General features: G+C 44.3%; 1 protein-coding gene across 1 annotated transcript in view; it reads right to left on the bottom strand.

Annotated features, from left to right (window-relative positions):
- Positions 1 to 201: 201 nt before the first annotated feature.
- Positions 202 to 16,209, bottom strand: part of LOC117258006 (uncharacterized) — a 36,988-nt gene continuing 20,980 nt past the window's right edge. Inside the window, exons 7-11 of the mRNA XM_078169741.1 lie at positions 14,145 to 14,234; positions 9,223 to 9,312; positions 4,301 to 4,390; positions 2,886 to 2,980; positions 202 to 2,276 (exon numbers count right to left, since the gene is read on the bottom strand). Of these exons, the coding sequence (XP_078025867.1) occupies positions 2,145 to 2,276; positions 2,886 to 2,980; positions 4,301 to 4,390; positions 9,223 to 9,312; positions 14,145 to 14,234 (497 nt within the window). The 3' untranslated portion in view covers positions 202 to 2,144. The remainder of the gene's footprint in view (positions 2,277 to 2,885; positions 2,981 to 4,300; positions 4,391 to 9,222; positions 9,313 to 14,144; positions 14,235 to 16,209) is intronic.

Genomic DNA, 16,209 nt, shown 5'->3' with positions numbered 1-16,209 from the left:
AATAAAATGTATTATTATTATTATTATTATTATTATTATTATTAAAATATATAAATAAACCAACATTTACTAAAATTATTTACCCTGAACTCAGCATTCATTTTCATAGTAACATTACTTCATTGCATATTATTGGATTTCTCAATGAATCATTTTTAGTTTAAAAAAAAAAGCTCACATACAAATAGCATGTTTCCCAGTAATAATTTTATTTCTTATTTACAGTAACATTAAAAAAAACACATGAATATTTTTAAGGAAATTTGCATTCTTAATAAGGTTACAGAATAAGAATAATCCAGATGATTCTTTAGTATATAACGTCTTTGAATACAAATATATTTTGCATGTTGTTGATTGCCATCGTGCATCGTGTCTTTTTAGAGCCAAACAGCACTGACGTTTGTTTTGGGGTTTTTGTGATAGATGTCCGATAGTAGATAAAGTTTCATTTTCTTTAGCTGTAATTTAGTTGGGTTGGATTGTGTGAGGGTTCTCCTGATGTGCTGTTAGAGGAGGTGAGCCTCAGGAACAGCTGAAAAGGAGAGCCATGTAATGGCAGGTGGCGTTTGTAGAATTTGACTGCTCTTTTTTGTATCCTAGTTAAGGGTGTTTTCAAATAAAGTCCTTTTTAATGAACCAAACTCAGTCCTCTTGAAGTGCACCAAAAAGTGGACAAACAGAAAAGGGACTCAGTTCTTTTTGTGTTCACATTGTCAGTTCATTTAAAAGAGGACTCAGTTCTCTTTCTGGTCAACTTCAGCTCTGATGGGGCCTCAGTCCTCTCTCTGTTCACACTATATATGATATATATTGACATAGTTTTGTTTTTACTTTGACGTGGCACTGAAGTGCGGTTATGAAGCCCTGCGCTTTCAGATGAACTTAAATTGGAGGAAAACCTCAGTGTTTGTGCTGTAGTGTGAAAACACCCTAAATCTATAGCAGTGGAAATAAGAGCGTTAAAGCATCAGTTTGTCACTTAGAGAGAAAACTACCTTTGTTAAAATGAATTTTCAGACATCTCTATGTTGTGTAGAGAGTGCAAAAAATCTCAGAATTGTGTCTTATTGACTGACTTTTTGACAGTTAGTTTGAAATCTGCCTTTACATACGTGCAGCTCTGGTGATTGTCGAGGTCACACTGTGATGCCAATCAAGTAGCTCAACAAGATCCTGGCTTGTTGTTGGTGTTTGAGGTTTTGAGTTTGAGCTCTGGGTGATGCAGAATAAACATGTTCACCCTGCAGACATTTTGACGTGTTGTAGTCGGTAAAGCACAGGTGTTACTAACTATATCCACCAATCAATCAGTTTTATTTATAAAGCCCAATATCACAAATCACAATTTGCCTCACAGGGCTTTATAGCATACGACATCCCTCTGTCCTTATGACCCTCACAGCTGATCAGGAAAGACTCCCCAAAAAAACCCTTTAACTGAGGAGGGATCCCTCTTCCAGCACAGACAGACGTGCAATAGATGTCGTACAGAACAGATCAATGTGATGAATTAACAGTAATCTGTATGACACACAGAGACAGAGACAGAGAGAGATGCAGGACAGACGGTAATGACAGTAGCTTACAGCAACATTAATTTAAGTAATAATATGACAATAAATATTATATATAAATATTGTGGTACAATATGTTGTAATAATGATGGCTAACGAAGTGCTCCAATGAGACGCAGGATGCAGCTAAATGGAATCCTGTGTTTTTGCTCCCACTGTGACAAGTCAAAATAACTCCTGTGAAAAAGGCCTGTTGTGCTTTGTGGTTAAGAGACACATGATTTCTAAGATATTTTGATGTAAGACATTTAAAACAATTATGATCTGATGGTTCTGCTGACACACGCTCCATTCTCTTACCCCTTTTACTTTTTTTATCTCCCTATTCCTCCTTCTCCCCAGCCCTGACTCACAGCTGAGCAGGAGCTTTGATTTAAAGGTGTTTTTCTCTCTGGAGCTTCCTTCTCATCTCATCTTTATATCTCATCTATAAAATGAAAGAAAACAATTAAAAATGTCTGCTTTAATTTCCAGCAACTCAAACAGATCTATTCTGACCCATTACATGAAGACTTTAAGGAAAGAAATCCACTTTTCTCTGATGAAACCAAACACAACAATTCAGCCTTAAAGCTCATCTTTTTTGGTCTTCTTCTTCTTCTTCTTCTCTTCCTTGTGGAAGACTTTTCCATCTGGCTGCTTCCTCCAGCTCAGTTTGATGTTGTCACCCAGCCCCTGGTCCTTCAGCTTCTGTTTGAGCTGAGACACAAAACTCCTCATCATTATCATCACTCACATACACAGATTACATTCTGCATTCTTATTTATATTGGACTCATCTGGAAGCTCTATTTTAGGAGCACTCTGCTTCATATATACTTGTTTTTCCTAAGGTGGTGCCGACCTGTTGGTCTGTTGTAGATTTTTCTTCTCTTGTAAACTCTCTGTCTTTTCTCAGATTGCTGGATTGTATTTGTACAGTTTCCTGCTGCATTTGGTGGCAGATAGTGAAGTTTCTGCTGACTGTTGATTCTTCATTAGTCACACATCAATAAGGCCTGCAGAGTGGCACTAACACACTCTTTACTTCTGCACATATGGATTGGCACAATGCTCAAGTCATGTCCTGTATGTGACCAAAGTATTGTAATGTATATCATGTATATAGCTTCTGAATGTCATTTATTAAATGTTCTTATTTTACTGTATTTATGATTTTAAATAGCTCTTTATCTGTTTCCTCCTCAGTCTGTTTCTTATACTGCTGCAATGTGGATTTCCTCTCTGGCGATCAATAAAGTTGTATTTTTTAATTTGCTTTTAGAGTCAATTGATTGGTTTTGAATCAAATTAGAAAACATGATTTACCTTCTTCAAGGTGTCCTCCATCACAGCAGGGTCATTCGGATCCAGAGAGGAGTCCTGTGTGTGAAACTTCAGTCTGAACACTTGTTTTGTCGTAGCTGTGGAAACATTTCAGAATTTCATCAGTTGAAACACTAACAGGGAAAATGTGGTAGTTACATCCTCCATCTGTTGCATGTTTTCAGCATTAAGTCGACACAAACTGATCATCTGCAGCTGATCACCACTGCTAAGGACAGAGGAAGACAAACTGCCTGTGAAGTCTGTCGGCCAGTGCCAGCAAAGCCAATGGACAAAGTGGGAGGGCATTCTCCCATGGGCCGTGGGGTGGAACGACCGATGGAAGATGCCCCAGGAAAGGTTCAGCTACCTAGTCAGAGCCACGTATGACACCCTTCCTAGCCCATCAAACCTGGCAAGGTGGTATGGCACAGAGGAGAACTGTGATCTGTGTGGAACAGCCCCAGGAAACCTACATCACATCCTTTGTGGCTGCCGGACAGCCTTGGCTCAAGGTCGATACAGGTGGCAGCATGACCAGGGGCCTCATGTACAAAGACTTGCATGGATTTCCTACTGAAACATGACGTACGCTTAAATCGAGAAAATGTCGTACGCAAAAAAACATCCAGATGTATGAATCTGTGCGTACACATGAATCCAAGCACATTTCCTTTGTACATCCCAATCAACGTGGAATTGAGCGCACATGTTGGAGTACCCGACCCCTCCCCGTCCACGCCTCGATTTAAATATGCAAATCATATTTAAATGGGCCCTGCACCTGAGATTCCTTTCTCTCCACCATCAGAAAACTAAAACAAAACAATGACTAAGACGGGAAAAAAGAAAAAATTCACTCAGGAGGGCTGAACACATCAGGAAGAGGAGAAAGAGGAAAGAGAGCCAGCATTCCAAGTTCCTGAAGAATCCTTACAGAATAGCCAGAAGCCTGCTGGAGGAGAAAAAGAGTGGCACTTTGCCAAAGTGCCGGCTCTAGCCACTTTGGTGCCCTAGGCAGGATTAGGTTTTAATAATAGATATTGTTGGTATTCTTGAATGGACTCCTTTTAAAAAGTCAAATATGTGGAAATATTGCATTCAAATGAAAATTGGCATCTGTGTGCAAGCTACAGTTCCCATTGTTTTCTGTCGCTGTGGAGATTTAGAAATGTTTAAGGGCTTGGCCAACTTATTGACACTGTAAAAATAGACTTCCATAGCCTCCATGTGTGGACAAATGGACAACAACACTCCAGATGTACAGGCCAGGATGAGTTGCATGTGTAAGTGATGTGAATATTGTGATAAGAGTATTTGTGAATATTTGATAGAATTGTAGCAAAAATGTTTCTGGATTTGGCCATATTTACATTAGAAACATGACTGCAGCAGTAACATACAGTTACAGAACTCACCTGATTCAGGCTGTGTCTCACTGGAAGTGGTGAGGTAGTGAGGTGGTGTGCTGAATCCAGCCGTGCTGCTGCTTGTTGTCTGACTTGTAGCTGTATTCAAACATACAGTACATCCATACTGTTACACCACTGCTTTAAGTCTGTTGTGTCATTCTACTTCATATAAAGTGAAGCACTGTACAAATTGACTTTATTTTATTTGACCTACATTTACTGTAATTAGTAACAAGGTTAAACTGGAACATTCAATAGTAATAATAATGACATTATAATAATAATATTAATAACAGCAACAAAAATAATGATAAAAATGACAACATAGCAGTGTATCAGAGATCACAAATAATTGGCTAAACTTATATTCTTCAGCACTAAGCAGCCAGTAGTTAACCAGATAGAAACAGCAATAAACCAGCTCAGCAGCTTAACTCAATCTTTGGCAGCGATCACATCATTATCTACAGTAGCATTATTAGGCAACTTTGCTTTATTTCAACTTCGCAAGCTGCTAGCTCGTACAAATGAAAAGTCAAACGGCATTTTTTAATGTTATAAAAGACGACATACTTCGATACTGGGACCTCCGCCTCCTCTTTCCTCCGCTTTCTGTATGTCGCACCTGAGGGCTTGGAGGTCTTTTCATGATGATGACTCAATAATTTGACAAATTATGACCTCTTGTTGTCTGTCAGTCACAACCGCTACCTACCTGAGATGCGCACAGATAACTCGTCCCACCCCCCTCTCCCACAGTGACGTGACTGAGCACGGTGCAGGACAGGTTCAGGGCCAGGTCAAATAATGACAAATAACAGGGGGGTTGCTGTTGTTTACTTTCTCTTTATTTGTTCTTCTTTTTTTCAAGACAGAGTATGAGGAAAGGGCACCAGTCGTGGCTGCAAATTATTATTAGAATTTATTTTGTTGTTTGAGAGTTTGCAGCTGCGCCCCTGCCAGCATGTGGCACCCTAGGCGACCGCCTTTATGGGCTATGCCAACAGCCGGCCCTGCACTTTGGTCATGGCCAAAGAAGATCTGGAGGACCACGTGAGGAGGCAGATTTCAGACCCAGAAAGGCATCTCCCTCTAGGGTCCCCGGGCTATGTTCCCCAACCACCAGTCCCAACGGAAGAGTTCGAAGTGGTACCACCTAAGTTGAGTGAAGTGGAGGATGTCTTAAGGGAAGCAAGGTCTAGCTCCTCCCCCAAGCCAAATGGCATTCCATACAAGCTCTACAAAAGATGCCTCCAAGTCCTGAAAGAGCTATGGAAACTAATGAGGATGATCTGGAAACAACAGAGTTCCCACAGAGTGGCGTAGAGCTGTGGCCACCTTGATTCCAAAAGAGCAGGAGTCATACCATTGGACAGTTCCGGAGCATCGCACTGCTGAATGTAGAAGGCAAGATCTTTTTTGCAATTATTGTGAAGAGAATGACCAAGTTTCTGCTGCAAAACAACTATATCGACACTAGCTGCCAGAAAGCAGGAGTCCCTGGCTTCTCAGGTTGCTCAGAACATGCAACGATAATCTGGGACCAGATTCAATACGCCAAGAGAGTCAAGAAGGACCTCCATGTGGTATGGCTTGACCTGGAGAATGCATATGGATCGGTTCCACATCAGCTGATAAGCTTCACCCTGGACTTCTTCCACGTGTCTGTAGGTGTCAAGAACATCATAGAGAGCCACTACGTGGATGTGAAGATATGCCACTCACTGCAGCAGTATACAACTGACTGGCAACATTTGGGCAGGGGCATAGCGATGGGGTGTTCCATCTCACCCATCCTCTTCACAGCCTCTTTCGAAATCATCCTGATCGGCACAAGGACAATGGTCAGAGGAGTCTGCAACAGCACAGGCCAATGATTGCCACCCCTTAGCTGCTTCGTGGTTGATGTAACAACCTTACTGCAGACAGCTGCATGCACAATGCGTCTTCTCTTTTTTATTTTTGATCATTTTTTTTTTCTTTTTTCAACAAACATAGAAAACAATACAACAACACAACAGCAACAGTCGTTAAGACAAAAAGGGAAAACACACGAGATGGGCAGTAAAATAAAATATTTCGGGGTGTTTCCACCTCATGGCGACCAGCTTCTTGGCTGTGGTGAGGCCAGCAAGAATAATTCTTCTCTGAAAGATTGGGGCCAGCGTCCGAGGCAAATCATTAAGGAGCATAGCAGTCACAGTCACAGGTATATCCACAGAAAATATTTCTGATAACTGACAGGCAACATTCTTCCAGAAGCCAATAACGGGGGGGCACTCCCAGAACATATGTATAAACGTACCAGCGGCACCTTGAGAGCCAAGTGTACAATGAAAGACGGTCACAAGACCCATCGCGTGGAGCCTTCTTGGGGTGAGACAGGTCCGGTGGACATAGTTCAAGTGAATCTGTTGGTGATGGGGGTTATGTGAGGTCAACAGGATGTTGGACCATACTGAGTCCCAGTCCACATCTTGGTTCAGTCCTGGCACATCGTTCCTCCATATCCTGTTCAGGGGGAGGTCCTTGTAAGAGGACTTTAATAGAAGGGCATAAAAGGTAGAGACAAAGCCCCTGGAAGTGCCTCTGCTTGTGATGAGTTTATGGAAGGGATGCTGATCCAGTGGCCGATTCCATGGGACCCCATGGGCCCTGAGGGCTGCTCTCGATTGAAAATAAAAAAAGAAAGAAGTACCTGGTAAATTGTTGTGATCTCTCAGATCCTGAAAAGAGTGAAGACCTGTGTTATTAAAAATATTTCTCAGAGTGCCAACACCCTTTCTTTCCCACTAGGGAAATTTATTGGTCTTCGTCCTATCAGGTGCTGAGTATTACTAAATACTGGAGAATCTAAATGCCACGGACACTGGATAGCACCAAGTTTCTGGGAGTTGTGCCAAATTTGGATAACGTGTGATGAGTGGGCCGTATTTGAGTTGACATTGCCTTATGGAGTTGTTCATAAAAATGACATCCTGGAGTCTGAAGGGGGAGACCAGCTCCTCCAGGCCACGCCAAAATACGGTGGCCCAGGAGAGAACATCAGTCCTGGCCACTAGAGGTACCTGGTCAATGAAGGCAGACCTTGACAAGCAGCTACAGTTCCACACCGACATCACCATCACCAAATTGAGACCCGACATCGTCCTGTGGTCGGTGGCTGAGAAGCTTGTCTTGCTGGTCAAATTGACAGTTCCATGGGAACAGGGCATCCATGAAGCATACGAGAGGAAAAAGCTGCGGTACGCTGACCTGGTGGCTGAATGCCAGGAGAGCAACAACCTATCCGGTGGAAGTCGGCTGTCATGGCTTTGCAAGCCTCTCAACTAAACGCCACTGCCATGTAGAGCCCGTGGCCGCTTCCTGGTGAGCAATGGGGAGGATCACCAGTGTAGGACAACTTCCAGCTACAGACCCTGCGCCTGGCTCTTAGGCACAGGCAGAGGTAGGACAGGCAGGGATGCCTCGCAGGTACCAACACCAATCCTGTCAACAAACTACTACTGGAAAAGATCAGTTGGAGTCCAGGGAAGACTGGAGGACTGTCAGGAGAGTCTGACTGGAAGCAGGGAAGACTGCACCTGGGGTGGGCGGGCTAGTGACCCTTCCCACAGGCCCACGTAGGGCCAACCCAACCCAACTATGAGCATGAAAAACAACAAACTGCCCAGTGGTCCTCCAAGAGGTGGGATGAAAGAAGGACCAATCAGGACAGACATTAGGGAAACGAACGGAACGGAAATGGCAGAAGAGAAAACTCTCAGGTCTTGTACATGTGGATGGACGAAGGAGACAACACTCAGAGGCTTGAGACAACACCAGAGGATCAGAGAGTGTACACAGGCTGACCGAATGCAACCTTGCACTGCCCAGGCAGATGAGACAAGAAGGGAACAGTGCCAAATTGAACACCACAGCGCTACCGAGCCCACTGTTATAAACGTTCAGAACCCACCAGAACCACCTGACACCAATCCCCTGGTGAACTTCCAGGCAGCTGAAAGGGCCCCAGTGACCAATAACACAAGGAAAGAGAAAGATCCTCACAGAAAGAAGAACATCAAGTGGCAAAAGGCAGAGGAGTCAGAGGCTTGGACGTCAACTTGGCACTCACGCTAAGAAACTCCCTCAAAGGCAATGTGGAAAGAAAAGTGGCCCTCTTCAGTCAGATCATCTATGAGGAATGCTTTGGCAGGTTTGGTCAGTTTGGAAAGAGGAAGGAAGTCATGCCCAAAGCCAAGAGTGGAAGAGAAAAGGAAATTCTGCAGCTTGTGAAAGAACGAAGAGCACTACGCAAGGCTTGGGAAAAGGCGGAGGAACATCAGAGAGAAGGCTTAAAAGCCCTATGGAACGACATCAAGAGCCGCCTAACATCACTCAGGAGGGCTGAACGCGTCAGGAAGAGGAGAAAGAGGAAAGAGAGCCAGCATTCCAAGTTCCTGAAGAATCCTTACAGAATAGCCAGAAGCCTGCTGGAGGAGAAAAAGAGTGGCACTGCCGGCTCTAGCCACTTTGGTGCCCTAGGCAGGATTAGGTTTTAATAATAGATATTGTTGGTATTCTTGAATGGACTCCTTTTAAAAAGTCAAATATGTGGAAATATTGCATTCAAATGAAAATTGGGATCTGTGTGCAAGCTACAGTTCCCATTGTTTTCTGTTGCTATGGAGGTTTAGAAATGTTCAAAGGCTTGGCCAACTTATTGACACTGTAAAAATAGACTTCCATAGCCTCCATGTGTGGACAAATGGACAACAACACTCCAGATGTACAGGCCAGGATGAGTTGCATGTGTAAGTGATGTGAATATTGTGATAAGAGTATTTGTGAATATTTGATAGAATTGTAGCAAAAATGTTTCTGGATTTGGCCATATTTACATTAGAAACATGACTGCAGCAGTAACATACAGTTACAGAACTCACCTGATTCAGGCTGTGTCTCACTGGAAGTGGTGAGGTAGTGAGGTGGTGTGCTGAATCCAGCCGTGCTGCTGCTTGTTGTCTGACTTGTAGCTGTATTCAAACATACAGTACATCCATACTGTTACACCACTGCTTTAAGTCTGTTGTGTCATTCTACTTCATATAAAGTGAAGCACTGTACAAATTGACTTTATTTTATTTGACCTACATTTACTGTAATTAGTAACAAGGTTAAACTGGAACATTCAATAGTAATAATAATGACATTATAATAATAATATTAATAACAGCAACAAAAATAATGATAAAAATGACAACATAGCAGTGTATCAGAGACCACAAATAATTGGCTAAACTTATATTCTTCAGCACTAAGCAGCCAGTAGTTAACCAGATAGAAACAGCAATAAACCAGCTCAGCAGCTTAACTCAATCCTTGGCAGCGATCACATCATTATCTACAGTAGCATTATTAGGCAACTTTGCTTTATTTCAACTTCGCAAGCTGCTAGCTCGTACAAATGAAAAGTCAAACGGCATTTTTTAATGTTATAAAAGACGACATACTTCGATACTGGGACCTCCGCCTCCTCTTTCCTCCGCTTTCTGTATGTCGCACCTGAGGGCTTGGAGGTCTTTTCATGATGATGACTCAATAATTTGACAAATTATGACCTCTTGTTGTCTGTCAGTCACAACCGCTACCTACCTGAGATGCGCACAGATAACTCGTCCCACCCCCCTCTCCCACAGTGACGTGACTGAGCACGGTGCAGGACAGGTTCAGGGCCAGGTCAAATAATGACAAATAACAGGGGGGTTGCTGTTGTTTACTTTCTCTTTATTTGTTCTTCTTTTTTTCAAGACAGAGTATGAGGAAAGGGCACCAGTCGTGGCTGCAAATTATTATTAGAATTTATTTTGTTGTTTGAGAGTTTGCAGCTGCGCCCCTGCCAGCATGTGGCACCCTAGGCGACCGCCTTTATGGGCTATGCCAACAGCCGGCCCTGCACTTTGGTCATGGCCAAAGAAGATCTGGAGGACCACGTGAGGAGGCAGATTTCAGACCCAGAAAGGCATCTCCCTCTAGGGTCCCCGGGCTATGTTCCCCAACCACCAGTCCCAACGGAAGAGTTCGAAGTGGTACCACCTAAGTTGAGTGAAGTGGAGGATATCTTAAGGGAAGCAAGGTCTAGCTCCTCCCCCAAGCCAAATGGCATTCCATACAAGCTCTACAAAAGATGCCTCCAAGTCCTGAAAGAGCTATGGAAACTAATGAGGATGATCTGGAAACAACAGAGTTCCCACAGAGTGGCGTAGAGCTGTGGCCACCTTGATTCCAAAAGAGCAGGAGTCATACCATTGGACAGTTCCGGAGCATCGCACTGCTGAATGTAGAAGGCAAGATCTTTTTTGCAATTATTGTGAAGAGAATGACCAAGTTTCTGCTGCAAAACAACTATATCGACACTAGCTGCCAGAAAGCAGGAGTCCCTGGCTTCTCAGGTTGCTCAGAACATGCAACGATAATCTGGGACCAGATTCAATACGCCAAGAGAGTCAAGAAGGACCTCCATGTGGTATGGCTTGACCTGGAGAATGCATATGGATCGGTTCCACATCAGCTGATAAGCTTCACCCTGGACTTCTTCCACGTGTCTGTAGGTGTCAAGAACATCATAGAGAGCCACTACGTGGATGTGAAGATATGCCACTCACTGCAGCAGTATACAACTGACTGGCAACATTTGGGCAGGGGCATAGCGATGGGGTGTTCCATCTCACCCATCCTCTTCACAGCCTCTTTCGAAATCATCCTGATCGGCACAAGGACAATGGTCAGAGGAGTCTGCAACAGCACAGGCCAATGATTGCCACCCCTTAGCTGCTTCGTGGTTGATGTAACAACCTTACTGCAGACAGCTGCATGCACAATGCGTCTTCTCTTTTTTATTTTTGATCATTTTTTTTTTCTTTTTTCAACAAACATAGAAAACAATACAACAACACAACAGCAACAGTCGTTAAGACAAAAAGGGAAAACACACGAGATGGGCAGTAAAATAAAATATTTCGGGGTGTTTCCACCTCATGGCGACCAGCTTCTTGGCTGTGGTGAGGCCAGCAAGAATAATTCTTCTCTGAAAGATTGGGGCCAGCGGCCGAGGCAAATCATTAAGGAGCATAGCAGTCACAGTCACAGGTATATCCACAGAAAATATTTCTGATAACTGACAGGCAACATTCTTCCAGAAGCCAATAACGGGGGGGCACTCCCAGAACATATGTATAAACGTACCAGCGGCACCTTGAGAGCCAAGTGTACAATGAAAGACGGTCACAAGACCCATCGCGTGGAGCCTTCTTGGGGTGAGACAGGTCCGGTGGACATAGTTCAAGTGAATCTGTTGGTGATGGGGGTTATGTGAGGTCAACAGGATGTTGGACCATACTGAGTCCCAGTCCACATCTTGGTTCAGTCCTGGCACATCGTTCCTCCATATCCTGTTCAGGGGGAGGTCCTTGTAAGAGGACTTTAATAGAAGGGCATAAAAGGTAGAGACAAAGCCCCTGGAAGTGCCTCTGCTTGTGATGAGTTTATGGAAGGGATGCTGATCCAGTGGCCGATTCCATGGGACCCCATGGGCCCTGAAGGCTGCTCTCGATTGAAAATAAAAAAAGAAAGAAGTACCTGGTAAATTGTTGTGATCTCTCAGATCCTGAAAAGAGTGAAGACCTGTGTTATTAAAAATATTTCTCAGAGTGCCAACACCCTTTCTTTCCCACTAGGGAAATTTATTGGTCTTCGTCCTATCAGGTGCTGAGTATTACTAAATACTGGAGAATCTAAATGCCACGGACACTGGATAGCACCAAGTTTCTGGGAGTTGTGCCAAATTTGGATAACGTGTGATGAGTGGGCCGTATTTGAGTTGACATTGCCTTATGGAGTTGTTCATAAAAATGACATCCTGGAGTCTGAAGGGGGAGACCAGCTCCTCCAGGCCACGCCAAAATACGGTGGCCCAGGAGAGAACATCAGTCCTGGCCACTAGAGGTACCTGGTCAATGAAGGCAGACCTTGACAAGCAGCTACAGTTCCACACCGACATCACCATCACCAAATTGAGACCCGACATCGTCCTGTGGTCGGTGGCTGAGAAGCTTGTCTTGCTGGTCAAATTGACAGTTCCATGGGAACAGGGCATCCATGAAGCATACGAGAGGAAAAAGCTGCGGTACGCTGACCTGGTGGCTGAATGCCAGGAGAGCAACAACCTATCCGGTGGAAGTCGGCTGTCATGGCTTTGCAAGCCTCTCAACTAAACGCCACTGCCATGTAGAGCCCGTGGCCGCTTCCTGGTGAGCAATGGGGAGGATCACCAGTGTAGGACAACTTCCAGCTACAGACCCTGCGCCTGGCTCTTAGGCACAGGCAGAGGTAGGACAGGCAGGGATGCCTCGCAGGTACCAACACCAATCCTGTCAACAAACTACTACTGGAAAAGATCAGTTGGAGTCCAGGGAAGACTGGAGGACTGTCAGGAGAGTCTGACTGGAAGCAGGGAAGACTGCACCTGGGGTGGGCGGGCTAGTGACCCTTCCCACAGGCCCACGTAGGGCCAACCCAACCCAACTATGAGCATGAAAAACAACAAACTGCCCAGTGGTCCTCCAAGAGGTGGGATGAAAGAAGGACCAATCAGGACAGACATTAGGGAAACGAACGGAACGGAAATGGCAGAAGAGAAAACTCTCAGGTCTTGTACATGTGGATGGACGAAGGAGACAACACTCAGAGGCTTGAGACAACACCAGAGGATCAGAGAGTGTACACAGGCTGACCGAATGCAACCTTGCACTGCCCAGGCAGATGAGACAAGAAGGGAACAGTGCCAAATTGAACACCACAGCGCTACCGAGCCCACTGTTATAAACGTTCAGAACCCACCAGAACCACCTGACACCAATCCCCTGGTGAACTTCCAGGCAGCTGAAAGGGCCCCAGTGACCAATAACACAAGGAAAGAGAAAGATCCTAACAGAAAGAAGAACATCAAGTGGCAAAAGGCAGAGGAGTCAGAGGCTTGGACGTCAACTTGGCACTCACGCTAAGAAACTCCCTCAAAGGCAATGTGGAAAGAAAAGTGGCCCTCTTCAGTCAGATCATCTATGAGGAATGCTTTGGCAGGTTTGGTCAGTTTGGAAAGAGGAAGGAAGTCATGCCCAAAGCCAAGAGTGGAAGAGAAAAGGAAATTCTGCAGCTTGTGAAAGAACGAAGAGCACTACGCAAGGCTTGGGAAAAGGCGGAGGAACATCAGAGAGAAGGCTTAAAAGCCCTATGGAACGACATCAAGAGCCGCCTAACATCACTCAGGAGGGCTGAACGCGTCAGGAAGAGGAGAAAGAGGAAAGAGAGCCAGCATTCCAAGTTCCTGAAGAATCCTTACAGAATAGCCAGAAGCCTGCTGGAGGAGAAAAAGAGTGGCACTGCCGGCTCTAGCCACTTTGGTGCCCTAGGCAGGATTAGGTTTTAATAATAGATATTGTTGGTATTCTTGAATGGACTCCTTTTAAAAAGTCAAATATGTGGAAATATTGCATTCAAATGAAAATTGGCATCTGTGTGCAAGCTACAGTTCCCATTGTTTTCTGTCGCTGTGGAGATTTAGAAATGTTTAAGGGCTTGGCCAACTTATTGACACTGTAAAAATAGACTTCCATAGCCTCCATGTGTGGACAAATGGACAACAACACTCCAGATGTACAGGCCAGGATGAGTTGCATGTGTAAGTGATGTGAATATTGTGATAAGAGTATTTGTGAATATTTGATAGAATTGTAGCAAAAATGTTTCTGGATTTGGCCATATTTACATTAGAAACATGACTGCAGCAGTAACATACAGTTACAGAACTCACCTGATTCAGGCTGTGTCTCACTGGAAGTGGTGAGGTAGTGAGGTGGTGTGCTGAATCCAGCCGTGCTGCTGCTTGTTGTCTGACTTGTAGCTGTATTCAAACATACAGTACATCCATACTGTTACACCACTGCTTTAAGTCTGTTGTGTCATTCTACTTCATATAAAGTGAAGCACTGTACAAATTGACTTTATTTTATTTGACCTACATTTACTGTAATTAGTAACAAGGTTAAACTGGAACATTCAATAGTAATAATAATGACATTATAATAATAATATTAATAACAGCAACAAAAATAATGATAAAAATGACAACATAGCAGTGTATCAGAGATCACAAATAATTGGCTAAACTTATATTCTTCAGCACTAAGCAGCCAGTAGTTAACCAGATAGAAACAGCAATAAACCAGCTCAGCAGCTTAACTCAATCTTTGGCAGCGATCACATCATTATCTACAGTAGCATTATTAGGCAACTTTGCTTTATTTCAACTTCGCAAGCTGCTAGCTCGTACAAATGAAAAGTCAAACGGCATTTTTTAATGTTATAAAAGACGACATACTTCGATACTGGGACCTCCGCCTCCTCTTTCCTCCGCTTTCTGTATGTCGCACCTGAGGGCTTGGAGGTCTTTTCATGATGATGACTCAATAATTTGACAAATTATGACCTCTTGTTGTCTGTCAGTCACAACCGCTACCTACCTGAGATGCGCACAGATAACTCGTCCCACCCCCCTCTCCCACAGTGACGTGACTGAGCACGGTGCAGGACAGGTTCAGGGCCAGGTCAAATAATGACAAATAACAGGGGGGTTGCTGTTGTTTACTTTCTCTTTATTTGTTCTTCTTTTTTTCAAGACAGAGTATGAGGAAAGGGCACCAGTCGTGGCTGCAAATTATTATTAGAATTTATTTTGTTGTTTGAGAGTTTGCAGCTGCGCCCCTGCCAGCATGTGGCACCCTAGGCGACCGCCTTTATGGGCTATGCCAACAGCCGGCCCTGCACTTTGGTCATGGCCAAAGAAGATCTGGAGGACCACGTGAGGAGGCAGATTTCAGACCCAGAAAGGCATCTCCCTCTAGGGTCCCCGGGCTATGTTCCCCAACCACCAGTCCCAACGGAAGAGTTCGAAGTGGTACCACCTAAGTTGAGTGAAGTGGAGGATGTCTTAAGGGAAGCAAGGTCTAGCTCCTCCCCCAAGCCAAATGGCATTCCATACAAGCTCTACAAAAGATGCCTCCAAGTCCTGAAAGAGCTATGGAAACTAATGAGGATGATCTGGAAACAACAGAGTTCCCACAGAGTGGCGTAGAGCTGTGGCCACCTTGATTCCAAAAGAGCAGGAGTCATACCATTGGACAGTTCCGGAGCATCGCACTGCTGAATGTAGAAGGCAAGATCTTTTTTGCAATTATTGTGAAGAGAATGACCAAGTTTCTGCTGCAAAACAACTATATCGACACTAGCTGCCAGAAAGCAGGAGTCCCTGGCTTCTCAGGTTGCTCAGAACATGCAACGATAATCTGGGACCAGATTCAATACGCCAAGAGAGTCAAGAAGGACCTCCATGTGGTATGGCTTGACCTGGAGAATGCATATGGATCGGTTCCACATCAGCTGATAAGCTTCACCCTGGACTTCTTCCACGTGTCTGTAGGTGTCAAGAACATCATAGAGAGCCACTACGTGGATGTGAAGATATGCCACTCACTGCAGCAGTATACAACTGACTGGCAACATTTGGGCAGGGGCATAGCGATGGGGTGTTCCATCTCACCCATCCTCTTCACAGCCTCTTTCGAAATCATCCTGATCGGCACAAGGACAATGGTCAGAGGAGTCTGCAACAGCACAGGCCAATGATTGCCACCCCTTAGCTGCTTCGTGGTTGATGTAACAACCTTACTGCAGACAGCTGCATGCACAATGCGTCTTCTCTTTTTTATTTTTGATCATTTTTTTTTTCTTTTTTCAACAAACATAGAAAACAATACAACAACACAACAGCAACAGTCGTTAAGACAAAAAGGGAAAACACACGAGATGGGCAGTAAAAT

The sequence above is a fragment of the Epinephelus lanceolatus genome, chromosome 8 (genome assembly GCF_041903045.1).
Source record: "Epinephelus lanceolatus isolate andai-2023 chromosome 8, ASM4190304v1, whole genome shotgun sequence".
NCBI lineage: Eukaryota > Metazoa > Chordata > Actinopteri > Perciformes > Serranidae > Epinephelus > Epinephelus lanceolatus.
This window is presented reverse-complemented; position numbering and strand designations above follow the sequence as displayed.